At 37.4% G+C, this 26666-nt stretch overlaps 1 protein-coding gene across 2 annotated transcripts in view; it reads right to left on the bottom strand.

Annotated features, from left to right (window-relative positions):
* galnt18b (UDP-N-acetyl-alpha-D-galactosamine:polypeptide N-acetylgalactosaminyltransferase 18b) overlaps positions 1-26666 on the bottom strand; it is a 65832-nt gene that overhangs the window by 8429 nt on the left and 30737 nt on the right. For both annotated transcript variants that reach the window (XM_063882612.1, XM_063882613.1), the window contains exons 4-8: positions 22136-22319; positions 20796-20993; positions 20422-20536; positions 2152-2337; positions 18-155 (exon numbers count right to left, since the gene is read on the bottom strand). In XM_063882612.1, coding sequence (XP_063738682.1) covers positions 18-155; positions 2152-2337; positions 20422-20536; positions 20796-20993; positions 22136-22319 — 821 coding nt within the window. The remainder of the gene's footprint in view (positions 1-17; positions 156-2151; positions 2338-20421; positions 20537-20795; positions 20994-22135; positions 22320-26666) is intronic.

The raw sequence follows: 26666 nt of genomic DNA, 5'->3' as shown, positions 1-26666 counted from the left end.
AGAAAGAGGCGGCTTACTACTCCGTATGCGATGGTGTCACTGTACATCCTCATCTCAGGGTAGATGTTGACCAGGTACCATCGAAAAGTTTTACATTGCAGCCTCTTCCTCAGAGCCTTCCTCTCAGAAATATCGCCAATATCGATCCCGGAGTCCTGGGTTCAAGAAAACAAACATTTAATTGCAGTGCTGTGTGTTATTTAAGATCTGATCTGATCTGATTTACATCTCACTGATGCCTCTCTTTAAAAACTCAAAAACTGAAGTATGTGCAAATGCTGCATGGGTTTCTGGCCCTCAAAACATATCACAAAGTCACCTCAGATTAACTTTATTTCAACACTGGTAGTGTTTTGATTCTTACCATCAAAGAAGCCACTGACAATTTTGCGGTGTAGTTAATTCAGGCGGCTAAAGCTGAGGCTAAATGTCATGCTTCTTGAGTACAGACTCTGTTAAACGCCTCATTATTGACTGAATGAATTGCCCGCAGATGTTCATCTATTCATAACGTGGATTTGCATATCCAAACAGATTATGCAGGAGAAGGAAAAAAAGCTTCAGTGAGCAAACATTTGATTTAGCCTTTGAGGGATGCTACATTTAACATAAGATGACTAATGCGATTATTTACATTAATTTACTAAATCCAGTTCAAGATCAACTAAAAACCAGTGTCTTGTGACAACACACAAATACAAGAGTAACAGAAAGACATGGCAGCATGCAGAATATATATTTTGTATCAGTAAGTGAGACATTTTGTACTTTTGTTAACACTGTCTTTAGTAAACCTCTTAAATTAGACAATAATGCTTCAAATAAAGAGGTTTGAATAAACTGATTGTAATTCTGCTGAGAAAATACAACCATTAATTCGATTAATCTTTTCCGTTGTATCTTTCTTTCCGTATCATCATTTTTTCTCAAATCGCAGCTGTAATCCAGACGGTTTCTTTGTATTCTTTTAACCTTTTACTGTCGTTGAAGCTGCTAATCTGTCTCCATTTAGAACATTTCATTGAATCAAATAAAATATTTATTTAATATGTGGCACGTCTGAAATTCAGGCCATCCTCTAAGAAACAAGAAATCATTTAAAAAGAACCGTCTGGAGGTGTCAGATGCTTTACTCCACTGAACATCTGCGATGGGAGGAGCACAGCCGATAACAGATGACACTCACCCTGTGACATTTAGATTAGGTGACGCTGAATGGAGCTGCCTGCCGGTGTTGTACATTTATGACGGTGTCATGTGAATTCACATTTGTGGGTTTGTGCATCGTTTTTTTCCCCATCTGACTCAGACTTTGGTACTAATGGTCCCTTTGGATTATGACGCAAAAGGATGCAACGGCAAATCATGGGTATAGGTAAAAAATAAAACCTAATGCTTCATTCTGTCATTTTGAGAAAAACTGAAAAAAGCTGCTCCTTGCAGTTCAGCGATCACTGTTTCACCTCAGCTGTTTAAAAACACTGTGAATCTGAAATAACTTTATGATGATGTATTTACTTCTTATTCTTATTTACTTAAAGGCTATGTTTTCTTTTCAGTTTAGACCACTTACAAATATAAACACATAGGTTTAATGTTATAAATAAGATTTGATGTTCCTCATAATAATAAACTGCATTTAAAATGTTCCTTTCATTGTGAGTACAGTACAGAATACTCCGTTACTAAAGATAAAAGTGGCAAATATCGCTGGAATTTATTAGTCACATTTAAAAGAAACTTCCACATCTTTCTCCGTTTCCCATCAAAATAAATGTTTTATTACCTATTAATAAAGACCAAATGATTAGAGCAAACACCATAATTACTAAAAAATGTCAAATCCAAATGAGAAGCTTCTTATACTTTAGAGTCCATAAAAACATAACAGAAACATAATATTTGAAATAGCGAGTGGTTGTGATGCAAATGCTTATTATTGTTAATGAATAATATTATTGATGTTATATAACATCATTAGATTTCCCCCTTTTTTTGATAAAAATACATATTTACACCGTGGTTATGTAGATGACAGATTTTGGCCTGTGACATGGCCAATGTGGAACTGTGAATAAAACTTAAAATCCACCAACTCTTCATACTTCATACTTAAGATCTGTGACTTGCACCAAAACATGATTGACTCACCTCCACGGGAATGTTCCAGGCCATGTAGACATGGCTTTTAAATTCATCCATCCAAACCTCTGCCACTCTCAGAGCGTTTCGCCGCACGTGAGACGTCAGATCATCCGTGTAGGGTTTGTGAGCACGCTCTATGTGGGCAATACGAGCGCAAGGGAGGACCTCAACACTGCCGCCACACTGCCACACCTGGGGTTTTTTTTACAAAGAAAAGAGAAAATTCAATTATTTACAGTCACAGCTTGGGAATAAGACTGCTTTAGGAAATTTAAATGTTACAAAAATGAAACAGCTGTGCCAAAGGCTGCACAGATGTGGCAATTACATACTGTTGCACCTGATGTTCTCGTTAGTTAAGAGTTATAGGCCTTCAGCACTAAAGCACTGAAGTAATGTTCGATTCTAAGCAGACTAGAGAGAATCCCTTTGATTGTTGTGTTTTTTCCAAAGGTGTGCTCTTATGTTTCCTTGGAAATAAGTAAATCAACATGAAAGCATAAACAAAAAATAAAATAAAAAACTGATATTAGTTGAGTCCAAAATTACAAATAAGTCGACTAACAGGCAGCACTAGTTTAAGATTGTAGTTTTCAGAAAAGCCAAATATCCATATGTACAGATTTATTAACTTGATGATAAATGTTCAGCTTGGAACCCTTGTTCTTCTCCACTGTCACAATTTGTCTCTTTTTAGAAAGAATCTCTGGTCTGATTATACCATCAGATGTACAAACAGACTGTACTGTAGCTCAGGTTGGGAACAGCACACACAGTCAGTGCAGTGAGCAACGATCACTTCTAGGTTACTTCAAGCATGTTCTGGTCAACAAGCAGAGGCCCTTCCTCTTCACCTCTGCAGCGTACTGTACCCTCGACTGTGAGGAGGGAGTCTCCGTGGTGCGAAACATTAATGGCCCCGGGGCTCAGGAGGAGCAGCCGGGTCCTTGATGACTAAAAGCCAGTGGCACTTACACCTCATATAATGAAGACCTCTGGGAGGCTCTAGACCCCAGTGCAGGGATCTCTGCAAACCTTTCCCGACTGCGATACCTCTATCCAGCAGTGGAGACAGTAAAAGCTCTCCATAAAGATGGAACGTGAATTTTGTTGGATTGTTTTGATTGCATGCGATGGCACTCTCTGTTTCAGTTCTGCAGCAAAATATGTATGTTTTCATTTCATTCAAATATTTGTAAACTCAGAAAGAAACGTGAGGCAGGTTTTTTATACTGTGCTTTTTAGTTTACTTATCTCCTTTCAAATCAACATGTAATCAAGCATTAAATAGGTTGATAATGGATATTTATGTAATTATTTCCTGTATGCTTAAACAGGCCTATTCGCCCATATAACTAATTAACATTTCAATTAATTCTGTTTCTGATTCAATTCATTTATTCATCTTTTGATTAACATTTATACATTCTAAGAAAGGATGTGAGTTTATAGTTACAAAAACTTTGAGGAGAACTATTTGAGAATCACAGATTTGAGGGGAAATGAATAAGGAAATGAATGAATCCGTACAATACTGCTGATTGCTATCTGAAGAATTTGAATGATATTGCAGACTAATTCAAAGACTCAGCAGAAGCAGTGAAGATGTGCTCCTCTGTTTACAATCCACATTTGTATGGGTTCATCAAAGGAGATGTCCACAGCGTGTGGAGGATCCTCATAAACCACTTAAATGTGCTGAGCTTCACATCACTGCAGGACACCGGGTCTTTCAGTACGAAAAGGTTCGAAATCATCACGCTGTGCTGCTTTGCAACACCAAATAGTGCAGCTGATGCACTATGTTTCATTTCTATCAACAATAAAAAATTGTATAAGAACATAATGGGTTTGGTGCAGATGGGCATCATTAAGGATGGTGGGACACAAACTGTGGATGCCATTGGGACATTAACTCTTTGAGCCATAACCTGTTTGTCTGTTTCACCAAGCTATTTGAGACACGGTTGCATTTTCAGTCTTTTTATCATATAAGTTATAGAACATTTTTTCAAAAGGTACAATTAGTTTTGCATTATTTTGACCCTGAGGTCCCACAAATAGATAATAATTACACACATTTACACTGGTTCAAGGGTCTGTGCTGTGAATCGGCAGCAGGAAAATGCTGAACATGGGCAGCCTTCATATAGTGAGATGTCTCTGAGAGGCCATTGATCAAAATCAATCAATATAACAACTCAGACTTTGAAGTTCTAAAAGGAACTTCTTGTATAATTTATCCTCTGAAATTCAAGACAGGACAACGAATTGAGCTTGTCATCTTAGTCTGAGTAGATATTCTGTAAGTAGTATTGAATTAAAGGCTCAAGTGGTATTTCAATTAAATGGCTTTTAAAGAAACTGGTTCATTTCTGAAGCTGCGTTGGTGTCCTGGCCTCACACTGGAACTCCAGATTATTGAGCGATGGTTGGGCGATACAGAGCGCAACCATAGCTACCTATTTTATGCCAGTTTAATATGCCACAAAAAGATTTTGTATGCCCCAACACATAGTATGTCAAATGCATTATTCATCTGGTACTTTGAAAGAGCAGCTGCAGAATTGACTAAAAGCAAAAGCACGTGATTTGAAAATGAGCCAACTCTCCACTGTGGTCGATATATTAATTCAAATCTAGCTGCCCTACAAGGTAATATGATTTAGAGAGATATGGAGAAGGAGTTGGAAGTAAATACAGTAATACCTTATAACAATAGTAATACTTTCAAACCAACTCAGATGAGGAAGAACTTTGCTTGAAATTACCGACATTTACACTGTAGTTTATTTTGCCAGTGCTTCTGAGACTTAGTCAAATTAAAGATGAACAAATCCTGCACAAAAGTTCAAGTCTTGACAAATGTGTGCGATTTACTTACTGAAGTCAGACAGGTATTTACTTCACCTTGTCATCCTTTAAATCTGAAATTATTGTTCTTAGAAACTAAAGGTAATTTTTTAAAGAACTTTCGCTTTAACTCGGTTTGAAAAGTCGGAAGTTGTTTCTGTTTCAGTCGGAATTTAAAAAAAAAAAAAAAGAAAAAGAAATGTGATGAAGTACGGCATAGTTACCTAATTGCATTTATAGGAACAATTTCTCTATAATGACACATTGTATATCTTCACTGCGATTAAGAAATGTCATGTACCGTGAGAGAAGATTTTGACCATATCCCCTACCCCTACTGACTGATATTCCTATCTTCATCCAAAGTACACACATTTGGGATATTCTGTGATCTTCTTATGGTAAATGTATTAACTAATGTCATATATTTTTTAAATCATTCACTGAGAGTCGCCTGAGACTGCCTTTGAAAGATTTTCAACTAGATGAGTTATGAACTAACCAAAGTTGTTAATAAACATCCTGAAGGGAAAATGAATTTGTGCACCTAAAATGTCACGAGAATCCATCAAACTTTGGACCAAAGCAGTGGAGCGACCAACATTGCCATTCCTTGAGCGTTGCTGACAGCTTGCGTAAAAATCAGCAGATTAATTGACAACAAATACAATCAGTTGCAGTCTAATCCCGCCGAACACAACTCAACACATGACTTTGAAGATCTTTTGAAGCTGAAAACAGGGCAGTGACACGTTGGAATTACTGCGATCACTTTCTAAAAGCCAGTCAATTACAGCACGTATGAAAACTCCTTTCTTCAGTGTCAACTTTCCCTTCAGACAATGAAACAAATGCCTCAGGATTTCTGCCCCGTGTGACGCCCCCCTGCAGTTGACCACTAATTGCATGCTGCCTTTTTCCATATTAATCACAAGGAATGGGTCATTACTGTCAACACAGAAGTCAGAGTCTTCCGTTACTATGGGCGGCTGTGTTGTTATTCCATTCAGAATACAACAATTTATACAGTGGCACAAAACACCATCTAATTTGCATGCATGAGTCAACATCTTTTTTTCAAATGTGCTGTTGAAGCGGAAAGCACAGCTCAACAGCATCTACAAAAAAAAACATTTTACTGCAAGATGGTAGTATGATCTGGATGAGAGTCCCTTTGTGCTGTCAAACTGTTGTAAAGTAGCAAATTAGGTTTACAAAACGTCTGTCCAAATCATTTTGGGTTAGTATACTACTCCACCAACACTGCGGAAAAAACAAATCCAATCACCATTCCACCACTTTTGGTCAACTTTGTCTTATTAGAAGTCAGGTCCTCACTCCCTCCAGTCTACCTGACTCCAGAGTAATCGAACATTTTAAGTCAGGACAGCACAACCACTCCCTTTCCTTGTAAACTTAAAAACTCATCTCCTCAAGAAATGCTTCACGTCCCATACTCCCACTTGTATCACACCCCTTTCTGTGCCAAATCCTCTCCAAGAACGCTTCTGTCTGAATCGGATATATCTGTTCTTTTTTCTAATTTTGTTCTCTGGAACTTTTCTTTCAGAGAAGAGGTCTCACATTACAGTATAGCGTCTGCACAAAAGTATTATCAGGCCCCATCAGCCTGAGCTAATTTTCACTGCCCTCATCATAATTTGCCTTGGATAAAAGAAAGAGCTAAATACCTTTAATGTAAATGTAATGCGAGTGAAAGTGCTTGATTAATTTTTCTGTCTGCAGTGGTGCCAGTTTCCAAGCAGAGGGTTGAGTGGCTTAATGTGGATTTGGATGCGAGTTCACAAAGTCTCTGAAGACATAAAGCATAATGAAGCAGTGTTTATGGTGCAGCAATATGTCAAATGAAAAAACATAAAATGCAATCTCAGGCATAATGATTGGATTTTTAATCTATTTAATAAATTCATGAATGTTTTTGCAACCTTGTTTGTTTATGGTTCGCCGCCTTAAAGTACTTCACACAAAAATCTATCTTTAGAGCGTCAAACGCTCACCCCCTGCAGGCTTGAAAGGCGGCTGAAACATGTTTGTGTTTGGCTTCTTTGCTGAGAAGACTGGCATCTTCAAGTCCTGTCAGTTACAACGGATATAAAAATTTCACAGCAAAAGCAGGATGAAAGCCTACACAACGCGTCTCACACCACATCTCTTGGCTGTTCATTCATATATTATAAAGCTTTTCATGTATGCTATTTCCCTGGTCAAAGTTCTGCAGCTTTGTTTACACATTACCACCAATATATCCTAATTATTGATAAGCTCGATATTATCAATATGAAATATTGGAGACTATCATTGCCAAACCATGGCTTAGCATCAGCACAAGGCACAGCAGGTGGGTGGAACGATGTTGAAGCAGTGTGCATGAGCTAGTGAGATTATCGCCTCACTAAAACTGAAAACACAAAAGCCAAAATTGTAATAAATGAATTGTGTGAGGCAAATGTTTGCATTAACAACTAACTAGTTTATACATATAGAGTTAACTTTGCAGGTAAAGATTTAGGATTTCATTAGCTAACTTTGTGCTGTTGCAGGTTACCTTATGACGAATGGAGATTCGGGACCATCACTATGTAGACTTGGTCCTGAAGTGCCCTAATTAGCTAGATGGCTAAAATCTGCAAGTGAAATACCTCATTTCAACTCTCTAAATATGCCAATTTAACATTGTAAACGGCATAATGCTGCTAGTAAGAAAGTAAAGTTTGATAGGAACAGCAACAGTACCCCCTCATTACCATATAATACCGCATTAAGAAAACCTACTATAAAAGAGTAACCCTTATACCCTATAAATCAAGAAAGAGTGATTCCCTTCATATTTTTCACGATGTATTCCAACTACTACCTGCTCAATTACATTATCTCACTATTAATTTGTTCTTGTTAGTACACATATCTATATATTATACATATCTGCCATATACATCTGTTATACATAATATATGCATCTGTCCATACCTCCTCATTCAACAGTGTAAAGTATTTAAATACTCTCAATGTATTCCACATATGTATATATTTCACATCCTCAAATCTGTATTGTTGATATTGTAAATATTCTTCTCTCTTTTTCACTATTTTATTTATCTTTTGCACCATGTATGTTGAGTTGTTGGAGGAGCACGCGACATAAGATTTTCATTGCCAACATATACGCTGTATCTGCTGTGCATATGACAAATAAAACCTTGAAACCTTGAAACCTTCATAAGCTTTTGGACTAGAGTCATGGAGTCAAATTACAGAACAAGTGCATTCCTGCAAAATAACTTCACAGCACTTATATACAATGGACTGCAAGATGGGTAATAGCACACAACAGCCTCTAATTCTTCTCTGATGCTACGGCATGCTACTTCTTATTCAGACTAGTAAACAAATTTGAGACACCAGAGAATTTGACAATGAGATGATAGGGTCCTGTATAGAACTTGGCCGGCTGGAGAACCATGACTTGATGCATCAGTCATGCCATGACTCGTCATTGCAAGCTGGAGCCGGGGTATGAGGAGGTAGGATGCATTGATGTTAAACATTGTGCCCCTTAATGAATACTGACACACATCTGAACAACTTTAGGATCTTTCTCAGAATGTTGTATTTCAGCAAGACTTCAACATGTAAAAGAAAGAAAAAAGGATCAGTTTGTCAAACAGTCTGCTCATCACTACATTTAAAATCAGGTCACTATCTTTTTTTGATGACCACTGTTGGGAACGTTACTTTAAAAAAGTAATTAGTTATAGTTACTCACTACTTGTTCCAAAAAGTAACTGAGTTAGTCACTGAATTACTCTATAATAAAAGTAACTAATTACCACGGAAAGTAACTATTTGCTTTACTGTAAAAAAAAAAAGTTGCTACAACGGATGTCCACAAAGTCTTCCCTCCTGGATAATGTACACTTTACATGCACCGCAATGAATTTGAAGTAGTGCTTATATCTCCACCTTGAAAATGACAACTTTTCATCGGATTGCCCCGGACTTGGCATTTCCGCTGCTTCCTCGACTCTGTGTGTGTGTGTGTGCAGTGGCGGGCCGTGCATTTCACACCTAGGCCTTCAGTGATGTCCTACACAGTCCTACCTGAATTATTCCACCTCTTAATGCCATCATTATGACGCCATGGCTCTAGAAACTATACATTTAGACAGAAACGCAGTGTAACCGGGCGTTGCATCACCTTAACATAGTCAAGTACAACAGAGTTATATTAATATTTCCGAAGCATTTATAATCAATACATCAGCATTTACAGTTAACTTAATTAATCAGATTATCTGACAAACCGCTCCTTGACACCTGTGTCCGTCACATAACGCAGGACAAGTGCCAGCTGTGCTACATTACCCACATCTGACGTCTCGTCCACCATAACAGCGACAAAGGGTGATTTTTAATCTCCATTTTGATCTCTTCTCCCATCACTTCAGCAATAGCATAAATCAGGTCGTTTTGTATTTTGCCTGACGTCCCAGTAAACATGTTGTTTGTGTACAGGTGGTAATGCAAATCTGTGTTGTTCTCAGCAAGAAAAGAAAGAAGCTCCACGTAGTTTCCTCTGTTTCTGGACTCGGCGCTTTCATCGTGTCCCCTAAATGAAAGTTCCTGTTTACCCAAAAACAGGACACAACCAATCAGTCTTTTCAATATTTCCCTATTTTTGTTCACCCTTTCGTTGTGGAGCTCCGTTTCCCTGCGCACTTGTTCGTTGAGCTGTAGATCCACTCGGGTGTCCCCAAAGGTTTTCAAAAGCACCAGTGCTTCCAAGTGCCCAGCTGTGCTTTGGTGTCTCGTTGCTGCCTTGGTTAGACAACTCAAGTTTGCAAATTTAGTGTGGCTCCAAACACCAAATCGATCAGTTGCAAATACCAGGCATTCCCGGCAGTACAATTTGCAGTGCCTCTCGGAGGCTGTGAGCCAGGGGTACCGCTCGTAGTTTCCCTGCTGTGCTAGGCTCGCTAGCGTCGGAGTTGGTCGTTCCCTTTTCAAGATGTGTAGCTTTACTTGAAAAGTTCGTTTTGAAAATGGCGTTGTAATTATATCTTCGACCAAATTGATCTCTTCTCCTCCTTCAGCCATTGTGGGTTGAAAAAAATAGCTTGTAGAAATCTACACAAATTAGCTCGCTCAAGTTCTAGTTCTGTTTGCTAGCTTTGCCCATAGACTGTATGGCTCTGCCTACTGCCTAGCTCTGCCTCTCAATAGTGCGTATCCAATCAGAAGATGTGCACGTGCTAACGTTAGCGTACGCCTGCTAGCTGGCCCGTTGTTGCCACCTCGAAATCTGATTGGTTAACGCCACAATTTTGTTTGCGTTCACTTTAAGCTACAGCCGCCCGCACTGTTGATTCTGAAGGCCTAAGGGCAGATTTCTTTGACCCTAGCAACACATTATGGCTGAAATATGATTGGATAAAAGCTCTAACATAAAGGCCAGCCCTCCAAATCTCGTTCTGAGGCTGGAAGCAGCGCAGCCAAGATGAACGCTATAAAATGAAGAGAATAGACTATGGGGAATAATTTAATACGTATTTGTGGAAAAAATATATCAAAATTTAATTTATATTCTGATGATGTTTAGGCCAGCAGAGAAGGCCTTGCTGGCCCTGACGGCCCACCACTGTGTGTGTGTATGTGTTGGTGTGTGTGTGTGTGTGTGTGTGTGTGTGTGTGTGTGTGTGTGTGTGTGTGTGTGTGTGTGTGTGTGTGTGTGTGTGTGTGTGTGTGGCACGCATGTCCTGGCTTGTGTGTAAAAACACTGGCTCCGATTCGCTACCATGAAACATGACTCTGCCTTACCCAATCATAATCGCTTACCTCGTTGTTAACCCACCCGGTCTCCTCACTGGCAGTTTGTGTGAACGCACCCCAAGCCTCGGATGACAACAGGCTACGGGTAGTTTATTCAATCAATTCATAGTAACGCAGCACATTTAACCTTCAGTAACGATAACGGCGTTGTAACGACGGAAACAGGAATTACTTAGATTACCCCGTTACTGAAAAAATAACGGCATTCCCAACACTGTTGATGACACAATGTGAAATACAAATTAGATAAAATTGAGAAAGGGCTTAGAAACTGGAGACAAAAACGTTATTGCATATGTGAGCCGAACCTCCTTAAAACATAATTTACAAAGAAACATTTAAAGTAATGACATTAGAAGCATCGGTTTGGGAAGGTTGGCATGCCTTGTTGATGATTGTCAAACAGATAAAAACAACACCTCAACACCTTGAGAAGCCACCCATCAGGGTGAGCACTTTTTGAACCATTGCTGTGATTTACGGCTACGAACTCATCATTATCCTTTTTCCTATCATACCTGTCTGTATCTGAAGCTATTTGCTCTTATCTCCCATCTCTTGTCCCCCATAAGCAATTACTTAAACGTCCAAATATTTCCCACTGCATTCATTTCACATTTCATCAGTATTTTATGACAATGAATGCTATCACTAGCTCAGGCTGTGTTGAAAATCGCACAAAATCAAACTATTTATAATATCTATGAACATTTATTATCAAACTGCATAGTATTTTTTGTCTGTGCGGAAAATCCTTGGATCTGCATCACACAAGCAAGCTATTCAGAGTATAGCTAGTGAGCAAAGTGGAAATACTTAAAGTTCGAACACAGACACAGACTTACTTTAAAGAAAAGCAGAGGTTGATCTCTTGCTGCCCAGAGCACAGAACTGAAGCAGCGCAGACAATTAGCATAGAGTTTCCAGTGATGTGTATCAGCTCTGTCTGTCTGCGGAAGAGGTTACATTTACCATCATCTCCAAAGAAATGCTGACTCATTTAAAGAACACAATACATCTTGTCCACTATCCTTTAGCCTCCAGAAACACAAAGTTTGGATTGTACAGAGTTACACAAGTAGAAATACTTCAAGCCTGAAAGATGTCTTTCACTAATCTCGATTCGAGTCATTACACATTTTCTGCGGCATATTCTGCATATCACGTTTCATAAAAGTTGTACTATGAGAATAAAGGAGTAACTAAACTTTCAACGTCCTAAAGTACTAACATCCAGCAGAGCACTGAATGTCAAAAAACATTCTTTCTACTTCACTGTCATGAGGAGTGTGACCAGCTGGATAAACATGTTATAAAACAATACATGCAGATAAGAAAATCATTTTACAAATTATAAGTATTACAGTTTATTATACGAAATACCCCTATGCATTTCTATATAAACAGCCATCCACCATGTGCACTTACTGTACAGTTGTATCCTTATTGCATTACGCATACAATATTTATTCCCACACCATCTTGCCCTTTCCGTGACCCTGCATACGGTTAACAGCAGTATTTTGACCAGTATACATGGGGATATACTTCTATAAATATCATTTAAATACCTAAATGTTTTGTTTGCTCTTTTCTGTGTAGCTTTGTTTTCCTTGTTTTAGCTCTATATATGTGTCTGTTCTTGCTGTGTTCATAGGCTTTTCATATTGTCCCAGAATCACAATCAGAAATATTTATTTATCCCAAACTGGGACATTTTTTGATTGCTGCGAAATACAAAAAGAAGAAGCATAACAAATTAAAAATAATTAGAACTAAAAATTAAAATGAAAATGAATAAAAATGAGAAATATACAAATGTACAAATAATGTAATGCATTGAAATGGAATATTAAGTAAATATAATGTAAATGACAATGTTTAAGAAATGTAAATGTTGTCCATTATGACCATTTTAGTGCCGCCTATTAAAGAGCAATGAACAATGAAAAAACAAACAACTTAAATAAAAAGGGACCTTCAGGCTCTGAAAAACTAAAAGTATTGAATATCTGTAGAACCATGTCTTCTACCTAAAGCTTAGTAGAGGACACCCTGCTGCTAATATTGTCATCAAATTAGTGACAAAAATATTTCAACAGGCAAATATTTCAGTTAGCATAATGATCAAGGACATGTCCATATATTATATTATAAATTGATGATGTAAGTAGTGTGAAAGGCCTATGAGTGCACTATACATTAAATGAAGTCCTTGAAGTCAAATTCCTTAAATGCCTCAACTCGCTTTGCCAAAAGAAGCAGATTCTGAGCTGAGATGAAAAAAGCTTTACATAAATTACGATAGCTGAATTCTAACGTCTGGTTAAGTATATTTATACGGTAGGAAATCAAATAGCCAAGAGAAGTATTGTTCTATATAATGAATTATGACATTGAGGAGAAATTGATTCTGCAGGCTTGATTAGCCTGTGACAGTGGGGTTCCATCGTCCTTCATGCTCACTACAGGTTTGTCATTAATCAAAGCACGGAGATTATCAGTCATCAGCTGCAAAATAAGTTTTAAAATCTACTCACTCAGTCAAGCAGGATGTGTGTCATTATTATTTTTCACAGCACACCGCTGTACTGCGTTGGTGCCAGCAAACCCTGTCCCGCACCAGTTGTGAAATATAACAGGAGCATCAGTAAAGTCTGGTCATGTTTGAATAGTTTGTACAAAACATTCACATACCAGAGCTGTTGCCATCACTGTTTCACAGCTAGAGTCTCACATTTTCCATGCCTTAAAAGGACTGTAGAGACTAAAGCCCCCTGTGCCCCTGAACTAGACCAAAAAGTATACATTAATTGGCAATTTTTTTATATTTGGTAATATTTCAAACAAAAAGAAAATATTTCACTGGTTCTAGCCTTCACATTGAAGATGTGCACTTTTAATGTTTTAATAATGAACTGGATATGTTGGGTTGTTCATGGTTGGTTGTACTGAAGAGAAAAACCCAGAAGAGGACACTTGGGTTTGGCATCTTATAAATATTTCACCATATTCTGCTATTTTAAAGGCATAACAACTTATCTAATAATAAATACAAATAATTAAAGTATTCATGGATTTTTTTATTGATCATGTTATCCTACAATAAACCTACAATTTTTCTGTACATGTGTTAGTTCTACAGCAAATATCTTGACCGTATGATGTTGTTTCTTATTGTAGAGTTTTTCAATGATTGTTCAAAAGTTATGTTGTTTCATTCACTCATATAAACAGATGTCTCAAAATAAGGCAAATTATATAAAACTATTTGCCTGGGAGTAAGTGAAAAGCTATGTTTTTCTCTTCTGTGTAACACACTTTACTGACCCTCCAAATCCTTAAAAATCCAAATGCAGATAGTGTAATTGACATGGGAAATAAAGCCCTGCTGCCCGTGTTGAGGGTAAATGTTCTACTTGCCTTTTTTTTTTTTTTTTGCTAACCTTCACTTGTCTCTGAATGTTGCTCTTGAACATAAATCGCTAATGAAGAATAAATGCATATAGATGTAATTTGTAGGAGACATGGCTGCAGTTATCCACGCAGACAGCCGTGTGAAGAGTCATAGCCTTGCATTATTAATGTACCACTTACCATCACATCCCATCTAACCAGAAACATGGACCTTTCTAGAAGGAAAGACATGGCAGTGGGTCTCTCTAGTTGTTTGTGTTATCTAATTATCCAGGGACTGTTTTTTTTTAAGCATAACTAGAATAATTATAGTTGTTTTATTATTAATTTTACATTAACAGTTTCAAAGTTAGATAGATGTTTAATAACTTCACATTTTACATTTATACCAATATTTACACAACATTAATTATGTTTGGATTTAAATTTTAGGATCAGATACTGTATGTTTTTCCATTAATCCAAATGTAGTCTAAAACTCCACAGAGGACTGTGTTGTCCCTTTTCTAAAATCTTGCTCGGATCGCTGTGGACTGATTTGTCACCAGAAGCAACACCATAAATAATGTAAGTCTTAATGACAAGTACAGAGGAAATCCCACCAGTTGCAACCACTTGAGAGGCGTTTATTAACTAAAAATAAAAGCCTGCAGTCTGAACAGGAACAAGCACAGTGTTCCTATCTTGCCGTGAAACTGAACCCACTGAGAACAAAATATCTTTTTGAGCAGGGACCTGATTTATTTTTCAATCAAAGCAGCTTCCTTCCTCCACACAAGTGTTATCATCAGCTCAAAGAAGTGTGAATCTGACAAGCACTCAAACTTCCTGCACACAGAACAACACCTTCTGGGGTGAAACATATCACACATTCATCAAGCAAGTTCTCTGTCTTCTCATTTATAAGACTTACTAACAGGCCACACACTAAGTTCCAATTAAATTATAAAACACAATGTTTTATTGATAACAAAGAGTCCAAGTTTGAAATTTTGAAAATGTGATACTCAAACTTAAATATTATAGTTACCACTGCAGCTGCATTAGTATGTAGACCTCTGCAAAATGTATACAGTATATGAGTATATGATGAATATGTAAACCAAGGCATATCCACTTTGATATCACAATAAATCTAAGCAGGGTAGAACAAACTCATGAATAATAAGTTATCAGAGGTATAAAGGTAAAGAAAGATTGTCCACTGATAAATATGATACAGGAAATAAAAGCAGGAAAAAGAGTGAAAGCTGAAAATGGAGTTAATACTGCACAAAGCCCATACTGCGTTTTTAAAAACCTGATCTAGCAGGTTTGCCATCTACTGTCAAATCTGTCAAATCCGATCCATCCTCTCTCCATGGGGACCCATGTTTGAGTGTTAGTATTCAGTCTGTGATACTGAATTTCCCATCCAGAGGGTGTCTTAAAAAAAAAACCTAAAAAACTGATCCGCTGTGCTGCAGCCACACTGTGCTGACCCTGTCCTCCAATATCACTCCCCTCCTGCCCAGGGCAATAACACCGTAAAGGAAACCACAATCCCTCTTCCCTCCTCTCTCACTCCTTTCTCATGCCAGTCTTAACTTTTCTCCACAATAGTGAAATTACTTCCCCAGGCCAGTTATAACAGCTGAGGTCTCACCATCAGCTCCATCTTGTCAAAAAAAAAAAGGAAAACAATCAAATCAAAAACTATTTTATGACCATCGTCATTTTTTCCTGGTTTTCTTTTGTTTTATTCGTTTTTCTAAAGACATAAAAAACACTTATAATTTACTATAGTGCCAATTTAATCTGTTTGGAAAGGTTGACAACATGCACGTGTCATGTGAGTAATGTGTAGCTTTGTCTGTTTTAACTCAGTGTCAAGGAAGGATGGTATGGTTTAAAAAGTTTAGTTATAAGTTAAATGTTGTACTCTAGAGATCTGCCAAGTAAAACCTTGTAGGTAATTCAAAATATAAAAAAAACGAATGAGCCGGATAAATAAAACAGTCGTTATTTGTTGAAAGCCATTCAGATAATAGCTGTAAACTGGTAAAATGATTCTTGGTAAAGTTTCTTCTCAGACTATACAGTACATGTTGTCTTTATTTTGCATAAAGCAGTGGTTCTTCTGATACCAGAGAGCTTCATTACTATCCACATTCCTCTGTCGGACAAAATACTTTCTCATTGATTGTCCTGTTGGCCTGGGATTACTCACCGGGGTTCAATACATTTTCAGTAGCCCAAGAGTCATGAAACTCAATCATTGTTCTACTACAACAATTACACACCCGCAGTCATTAAGGAACCATGTTTGCCTTGATTAAACAGACCTCTAAATCTTTCCAATAATGGCAAAGGTGAAAACAGCATGTTTTAATGCAGCTTAATGTTTTTTTTCTGTCAATGTTCATGTCCATGTCAGATCAACAAGAGACAGCTTCATCTAACATGAACAGTATTCATGTTTAGGAAATGTGGTTACCCCTTCTGTTTTAGCTTAATTTCCTTGAAAATAATTTACAAATACTTTGATAATAAAATATATACTGCAATTAAAAGAGAAGAGGCTTAAGATATTAAGCTAAAAGAGATAGATTTAGCATATTTAGATATTTCAAAGTCCTACACCATGTTTTACTACAGCTGTGATATATTCAGTTTGAGCTCATAAATATGTATGTTTTGTATCTATTCCCTCCATTGCACTTTTATATCTCATACTGTACAAATACAGTATGTCAATTTATGTAAAATGTAAAAAGTGCTACAGACTATCTACCTTACTGTTTTGATCAATTGTGCAGGCTGCCCAATGCTGCACAATCTTAATAATGACAATACTTAACTTTAATATGCTCATAAAGAAAATATTAGACATTAATTATATTGTATACAAATTGCATGCTGAATATTTGGGTGAAATATAATGTGATAATCATTATTATGACAGTAATGGAGTTTTATTGCCAGTCCATAAATACCATGCACAAAGCCTGTGTCATAATTGTTTTCATAGCCTTCAATGATCCTCATTTTTCAACACAACCTTCCTGGCACTGGTGAGAGGGATGATGTCTGCTTTGTTGTTTTTTCGTGAGGCATTTATCCGTGCTGGCTTCACTGGCACAACACCCAGTATTCACAGGTGTTTCAGGAAATCATTTGTATTATTATTCAGTTACAGGGTCCCCTCCAATTTCACTGTACAATCTGACTCGATGATCCTTTCACAAAAACAATCTCTTAGGTTTGCTGCACGTTCATTATTAAAAAATACTTACTTTTGTGTTTTAGTAATTTGTTACATGTTAGGTTTGTTTTGGATAAAAGCATGGCTGAAACTGGATATCAATTGAAGAAAAGAGCAACACATAAAGTTGGTAATAAAAAGGCTTATGGTTGCAACCTTTTTGGTAAAATGCTCTTTTCTATAGACAAACAACTGATTTATCCTGCCGCCATTAATGGAGTGAAACCAGTGTGCTAGTTCAGGCAGTCAACTCTAGCACCAATGATACATATACACGTGATATGTTCTACCCCATAATCCAACCAACCAAACGCATCTCCATAATCGGGCGTTATTTCATAATCACTCCTCAATTTTCTACATAGATAATATTTGCGTTGACTGATGAGGCCTGAACCTAGACGCTAAACTGAACATATATGCTGCTGTTAATAAACATTTCAATTGTGTTGTTACACTCATTAGGGAAAAACATTGGAGTGATGTTTTGTTAAAATGTGATCTTCAAATAAAATAATCTGCTTAAACAAAGGAATTTAAAGGAACGCCCTGTTCATAAATAAACGCAATCATTCACCACTGGATTTGCATGAATGACACACAGGCTGCACAAAATAAACATTTTTTTCTCATTATATTAAATAATATTGCTAATTATTGTACATTATGATAAATATATACAGATTTTTGGACTAAATATAAACATAGAGCAGCGGTTAATTTCCCCATCACACGGCCCAGGAGGAAATCTCCTTCAAGCCTCAGCCAAAGCCTCTAGCTGTTGGCCTGGTTTGAGTCTGTCTCTGAGGATCCGTCAGCAGCGAGTCTGTGTGCTGGCAGGTGGTCTGCAGGCATGACCAATACACTGCAGACAGACACACGGACAGACAGACCCTGCTGGGCTCTTTGGGACTGCTAATCTGAGGGCAAGCCAGGGTCCTCCAGTTCGGTAGCTCTTGGCTCACTGCATCACCATCCGATTCAAAAACATAGCTGGACTCTAAACTGCATTTACCTTCAGGCAAGGGCAAGTTCCTTTAGTCAAACCCAACCAAGCAAGTAAACACCATGGATAGTACCACTAAGTCAAGAAACATAAACGAAGCGAAGATTTATTAAGCTGTTTATAAATAGGGCTAGGTTTATAATATTTACGAATTCCAAAATCATCAAATGTCCAGGGATATTATCAGGCAGAGGAATTTCTTAAAGCTTGTAATTTCAAAGGAGAATGATTTACAGGACTAACATCCCTTGTTTACAGATGATTGCATCTGTGTCATTAGCGAAAATGGATATTTCCAAATATGTCACTCTGTCATAAGCTTTTCTCCGTTTCGTTATCACAGTATAAACTAGTCATATCGGAGCTGTATGTTATGGCTGTCCTTGGCAAAAGAAATTCACTCATAAGATTTATTTGACTAAGTTGATTTGAACAACAGAAATGTCAAACTGAAATTATTCGCAAAGAAGGATTTTAGCCTCTGCAGACCATTTAGTTGCACCTATATTACACACTACAGGAGAGAGAAAAAGAATGATGAATTGCATAAAAACACAATATCTAACTCATCGACTAAGATGGAGCAACCCTGCACTTTGTACTGCTGAATCATCCCAACAACTGCTGATTTTCATCAAGTCCGAGCTGGTGATGTTGTACAAATCAAGTATAGCATGTAAAAGTAGTGCAGCATTAGAGCTGAACAATCTCGAGGTTCTCTTCACACATCACTGCTAACAGTAACAATGACTTTTAACACCGACTACTCTCCCTTGTGCTTCAGTGGGGTCGCCCGGGGATGAAGGTGATCACTCAGAATTAATTAGCAGTGATTATTTATTTTAGCTGACACTACACAAGAGAGAGGACGTCACACTGTGTTTGGGGTACATTGTTGAGATAATTTCCTCTGCTGTGTTCACTTGTTCCTGTCAAAGCCTGTTAGTATTGCTATAACATCACTGTACGTACCCTATTATGTGATATTCTATATTTTTCTTAGCGTCAAACTCCATGAAGACACAAAAACCACATAAAAAATACCAGAGTAACAAACATTTTCCGTGCAGTAAAAGCTGGAAGGAGCATTTGTGATATTGTGTTCTTCTTTCGTGCTCAGAAACTTTAAAAAACAAACTCAACAATGAACAACGCTTTCAAATACATTGATGCACTGCTCTTCATTAAACTACGTATACAAGGGTATTTTCATATCCCAAGTCAAGTAACGCTTGAAAAGGTATATTAAAAGAATGCACAAATAAAGGACCTTGTTCAGGGCACTGTGGAGAGGGTTTTGTCATAGTGTTTTGGAGCAGCAACATTTCACAACCAAAACAATACATAACTATATTTTATAATAATACTAAGAATCAAAGAGAGTTGGGTGCAGTTAATAAGGACTCAGTATTTATTATTTCCTGGCCCTGGGTACTTTAGGTTTAGATAGTTTTGACTTAATCATACATGCACTGTCCTGATGCAGTAAATACTCACTGAATCACCAAATGCGTTTCATCCGCGGCTGAAAAGAGTTCCAAACTAAGACACAATTTACTGATGTTTGATTAACATTTGGTCAAAACTACAGTGCTCAGCTGTTTTACTATAGTCATAATGAAGATAAATTGCATTGAAGTTGGCTGCATATTCTACATCAGTTGATGCTTTATTTTTAATCTCTTTATTGACTGTCCCACCTTGACACCTTTTCTTAATTGCAGTGACCACATAGCTTGCAGAAGAGTGAATCTTCCTTTTTGTTTTTTATATTTTACATTAAAAAAAGACAATGAGGCTCGTGACCTTGCTCCTAACAGTCATTAAGTATCATTATCATAGTTAATTTCCCACACATTACCTGGATGAACAATGGCCCATGGCCTCCGGGGATGACATAATTACTCACCCTGATACCCAGCTCCACATTTTCTCCCCCGTACACCTCCATCCCCTCATCCAGCAAACCAATCTCCTCAAAGTACAGCCTATCCACCACGAAGCAGCCTATCAGGGCAGGGCTCCTGAGGGGGGATGAAGATTATGAAAATCAGTTTTGTTTCTCTTTTGCAGGTAATATTATCTTGGCACAGTTTCTATAGTAACAGCAGGGGAAAGAAGAGAAATGTGTCCTTGTTCAACATATAATTTGTTCATGAATGCTGCATGAATTACCCTTTTAGGAGGCCTGACATTTCCTTAGTTTACATTTAAGTAAAAAATATCATTTAATCTTGTCATTTCATTCAGGCTACAAAGACAGGTGGTGCTCACGCCACTTACTGGATTGGTGCACTCTTGTTGCCCTTGTGCCACCAGGATTTGGGTGGGTTAAGGTAGCGACACCACAGCTCCCAGTCGAAGCCCTGGGCCGACAGCGGATACTCTTCAATCTCAAACGTATCGTACTTGATGTTATCAAATGATGGGGAGATTATGCGGGTCCTGTCTTCTTTAATTCTCTGTAGAATGGGTTCAGCCCTTCAAATATGGAAAGAGAAAAGTCATTTTAGTGAGCATAGATTTTGACAGGCTTTCACAGTTACCTTGGAGATCCCGCCGTTCATGTGAGGGCACTTTTTTAGAAACCAATTTCACAATTTCAAGATTAATTCAATCCACATTATTAGACTGACAAACCATTATTTTCCATCTGATAGGTTAATGGACATTTTTAAGTTAAATATATAAATAAAAAATGAAAATACTTCAAAAAAACACACAATGTCACTTAATCTAAATGTGGCCTAAGTGATCAAAATGCGTCAGGTCCTAAATACATGGAAAACATGTATGACACTGTGTGTGATGTTTATCCATTACATTTTTAAAAATGTTTTTATATAATGATATATACAAATTTAAATCAATAGTTCTACATTTTGGGAACTATGCCAGTTATATTTCTGGTTGAGAGTGGACTGACAATATTGTTTATCATACTTCACTTATGTTTGTATGATAAACATGAAGCTACTGCCAGGAGAACATTAGCTCAGCTTAGCAGAAGAGGACAGGTAAAGGGAAAAAAAATAGCTGGTTTATGTCAGTCCAAAGTTCAGAAAATCCACACATCAGCACCCCTTAAGCCCTCTAACTAATATTTAAAAATGCATGGTGTTTGTTTAAACCTGGAAACAAAATTGTGTTGGTGGATTTTTTAACCTTCAATCAGAGCCAGCCTAGTTTATTCCCCCATTACTGGCGTTTATGCAAAGCGAATAAAAATTGCTTCATGCTGCAGCTTCATTTTTGGCAAGAAAACGAATATCCAGTAAGATAGAGTTTACACGTTTAAAATTAGACATCTTTACAATGAGGCATTTAGAAGTTTCTATGACAGATTTGGGAAGTGTAAAGGCATGCACTGGAGTAGGAGCACCCTGGCAGATAAGCGATAGTTGTGCTCTTGTACAGAGTGTATCCTTTGTGTATAGATACATTGAATGAATACTGTTGTCTGAGAAACAAAATACAGTCACTATAAAAAGAGCCAAGCTACAGTCTTTGTTATTAAATGAAATTATTTTCTGAAAACCCACACAGAGGGATATGACTCAAAAAGCAGCACTTTGCTGTTGAGCTGTGTTGATCTCATGCCGCACTGACTGCGAGTGACTCACCAGCCAATGTTGAATTCGACGTGGGCATCAAACAGGGCAACAACTGGGGCAGTGGCGGCCCTCCACCCGCTCACTCTGGACCGGATCAGACCCTCCTGCTTGGCATGACGCACCATCTTGATGAATCCCGGATGCTGGCTGTTGGTCTCGGACACAAAATCTTGCAGCTTCTCCTTGAGCTCATCTGCAAAACACACACATGAATTGTTAATAAATATCTTAAGAGTTTTTTAGGATCCCACATAGGGGAGTAAAGTACTTCTGAGCAAACCTCCACCCACAGGACGTCGTCATGTCCTCCCACAGTGGGCGGTATTTCATTGGTAGGAAGCCAAAAGTACTCTCTGCTTCACCACTTTGATCACTAGACCAAAGAGGCAGCAGCTTGGGCCAGCTATGCAGACCTCCATGGGGCTTACCAGTCATAACGGGATATTGCAAAATTGAGGACGTAGCCTAATATGCTTTCAAAACAAGGAGGATGGTGGAAGTCCGTCCTGCTCCAAAGTTTACCTCGATTATTACCTGAGTTATATATGTTATTAGGAGTCATATACCCTGCAGAGGGAAAGAGTCAGTGCTACAGTGCTGAAAAACAAGCCTCTAGTTCTCCCAGATGATTTGTAGCTATATTTCAACACATTTGTCTCTAGAATACAGTAAACGACAGTAATATATTACAGGTTCGCCTTCTGGTTCAACAAGAAACAACACTTTGAGGCGGCTATGACTTTCAAAAAATGAGCAATGAAAACCACTATTCTATCAGAACTTTATACTGTACTATCAGCCAAATAAAGCAGGAAAGAGATAAAACTTTCAGCAGCACTGCGTTTCATCATCTCTAGTATAAATCACCTCTGGCTTCGTTTTCACTATTTCACTTTTAACCGCCGTTATCTTTGGAGTTTAAAGAGAATGGGGAGCAGATCCAAGTAGACAGAAACAGACGCTGAGATATCACGCTGTGTCTGGCTCCTAAAAGGCAGGGTGAGTCGATTACTGATATCAAAAAATATTTTGTCTTTGCAGAACAAAAGCAAAATGTAAAAAAAGTGATGTCAGAAGGCTTTATCTCATAACAAAGTTTATGAAAGCATTTGCTGTATTACATACGTTTGTATCTGTATCGTTGATCAAATGCACAAAAGATGATTAAAGCAGCACTTCTTTTCCCAAACATGAACCGTTTCCATACGGCCCTATCACAAACTTGACAGAGCAAAAATGTTTCTACTATGCAACCACCTGGCACCTGTTCCCTATGTACACGGCTCACAGCACATATCAATCAGTGCATCTACCACAGTGAAATTCAATTTAAAATGCAAAAATATATTATATACATTATTTTACCTCATATATTTTCAACGACAATCCCTACAGAGGTTGGGAAAGCATGAATTATCCTCACCCATATGTTGAATGTCAGGATGCTCGACAGCTCTTGCTAATGTTTATTACTACTAGAGAAACATTGTACTTTCATATAGGAGTACAGTTTAGATAAACTGTAGATAAACTTTCTTTTGTATTTTATTTCAATAACATGTTTTTTTATTTTAGTAAAAAGTGAAGGTTCAACTTCTTCAGGTGTTTTTTCTCTTAATAATGATGCAAATGAACACTGAATTATGAACGAGTCAATACACCGAGCACACAATGAACACCGTTCTGATTTTTTATTTGATGGAAAATGAGTTTTATTGTTAACAGTTATGTCTTCATTCATCATGTGCTTTCTGCTTTATGAATACATTTGCCTACAGCAATACAAACACAATGAAGAACTGCTTCTAAAAGCATTCCTTCATAGAGCTACGGTATATGGGCAAATCACAATCCACTGGGTACCTTTAAGTTACAGTCTATTCTAACATTAGCCTAAAACTCCACGGATACGAGAGCACTTAACTTTGTTCAATTACCTCACTTCGTCTAAACTGTTCCTCGGGCTGAAAACTGACCTCATGAGTCAGCTAGGGAAATTAATACAAAGATATCAAAGTGTCTGAGGCAGCTAGTCCATGAAACTCAGAAAACTGCTGCTATTTATCACCAGGAGCAGAATTATACTCAAACTATACAGAATGCAACATGAAATACAAAGACTTCCATACATTGTGTTAAGATATTGTAGTTCTGAAAAGATTCAGATGAAGAGTAGGCATAAACACATTTCTCATTTGTACATGCAATACTTTGCCTTCCATTACTAAATGATAGCGTATTTGCATGGTATATGCACCTCTTTAAGTTACCTAAAACCTTGGTTATGCACTGTAGAAACATAATAAAAACATTTCTGATCAGATAAATTAATATTAACCCTTTGAAAAATCTGATCAAAGGGGCGGAACGTTTTGATTCTAAAGTCCAAAAGTAATTTTTAAATTATGAAGAAAATTGATTAAATAATTTCTAAAATTCCCAACATGTTTTATTTAACCAAGTATTGTGATTAAAAAAAAATGTGTTGAGATTTAGCCTTTAAAAAAATGGCTTTCACTGCGGTCAAAGAACATCTTAAAAAATGTACGGTGCCTGCATTTAAAAAAATGACATTTGAAAAGCCATGAATTTAATGCTAACCCATTCTTAAGAGCCAGCATTGGTTAATTTCCTATTCTTCTTTGATAATTGCAATCAGCAGACTTCCATTGCCCTTGATTAGAGATCTTAAAAATCTTGGAGCAGAGGGACTCTGGATCATCAAAGCCAGGGCTGAGAAACACTTGTACTAATTCAAGCTTAAGCATCATGTAATACAAACAACTCTTCACTTTGCACTCTTAATTCCGGTTAATGAATACTAGTAAATCATGCAAGCATCTGCTGCTGCTGTTCCTCCGCATAACTGTACATGTTATAACTTTAATCCATCAATAATTAAGACATTCTGATGTGTGAATTGAAAATAAAAATGATGGTGTGCTCTCCCTCATTACAAATCATAATAATGCACAGTTCATTACACTAGGAATGGCTGATGGCCAACAGTCATCAATCTTTCAGGAAGCTCTGCTGGAAAGCAATGGGCTTTGCAATGGAGTTGGAATGGAACAACAAGCAAACAGGTTTCTAACATCGCTGTGAACTCAGGCAGTCAATCCAGTAATATATTCAAATGTTCAAAGGTTTTCCATAGAAGATAAAAGCAAAGCGAATGGTGAGCCGCAAAATGGTGAATATGCAATTAAGTTAACCTCTATCCTGACCTCAAGTGTGTTAGAATAAAAAACAACATTTTATGAGATTATGTTTAACTACCTGAATAAGCATACTGTTTTCTGAATCCACAACAGCACACTATTGCAATTTCTGTATTAAAACAAGTCTTTAAAGTGTATCATGGATAAAAAACACTTTCTCCACTTCTGTTCAAGTGTGCTGAGATTTAATTGTGTCATAAAATGTAGTTATCTGCAAAACCAAAGGACATTTGATGATGAAGGGGATTTAGTTCAATGTTTGTTTTTAATTTTCAACCTGCTGCTCCGTAACCTTTAGTTAATAATTGTATTTATTTAAAAAATGTCCCAGTTTGGGATAAATGAAGTATTTCTTATTCTGATTCTGATTAAGCATCAAAATGTATTGGAAGAACAAAAAGTACCTCATGATGCAGCATAGCAGTTTCCAGAAAGATATACATGATAGTATTGTATGATAATAATAAAGCATTAATGTGCAATTAAATGTTTCAGCTAGTAAGGGTGGGGCTGTTTAATGACTCTACCCTGATCTGTAATTTCCCTGATCAAGGTTTTGTCTTATTTAAACATTTAATAATGCATCATTTATTTGCTGATTTAATTTTACATTAAACATCAGAATTCGTACAATTACTTAGGTACTCATATTAATGTAGTGAAGTGAAACATTTAACTCAGAAGTGTAGTGGAGTAGAAGTATAAAGTAGCAAAAGAGGAAATACTCCAGCAGAATACAAGAAGCTCAAAGTTGTACTAGAACTTGAGTAAATGTACTTTACTGTAAGACGCTTATCCTCCACTGGTCTGAACTGAACTTTTCCTTGCCTTGAAAACTATACGTTCTCTTCATGCATGTTCAAATAAAACATGGTTTATCAGCACACAGGCGTTACTTCTTGCGCAGCAGATGGCAAATCGTCATGGATACAAGCCTCACAGTTGCTGTGTAGTTTGCACTTCAGAGTTTGTCACTTCACAACTGAACGGCTGTTCAAATCTGTGTTTAATATTTTCAACTAAGACTCACTTTTCCTCAAGAGATTTTACCACTCTTGTATCTCATCCTGGGTCCTGTCCTTCACTCTCACATATGTACGAGACTCTGTGGTATTATAATTTAAGTTAAAGTTTGATATTATTATTCCTCCGACAGCCAAGTAATCTCTTCTCCAAACCCGGCTCTTAGAAAGACGAGTCTTTTCTCGAGCCACGGCATGGGACATTATCCAATTAGGGAGGAATCAGCTGGGTCAATTTGCCCTTCTCCCCCTGGCTACACGTCTTCCTGCATGCTAATGCCTCCTGGAGGTGAGCTG

Source organism: Eleginops maclovinus, chromosome 4, assembly GCF_036324505.1.
Source record: "Eleginops maclovinus isolate JMC-PN-2008 ecotype Puerto Natales chromosome 4, JC_Emac_rtc_rv5, whole genome shotgun sequence".
NCBI classification, from domain to species: domain Eukaryota; kingdom Metazoa; phylum Chordata; class Actinopteri; order Perciformes; family Eleginopidae; genus Eleginops; species Eleginops maclovinus.
Note: the sequence above shows the minus strand (reverse complement) of the source record. Positions and strands in the feature narration are given on the sequence as shown.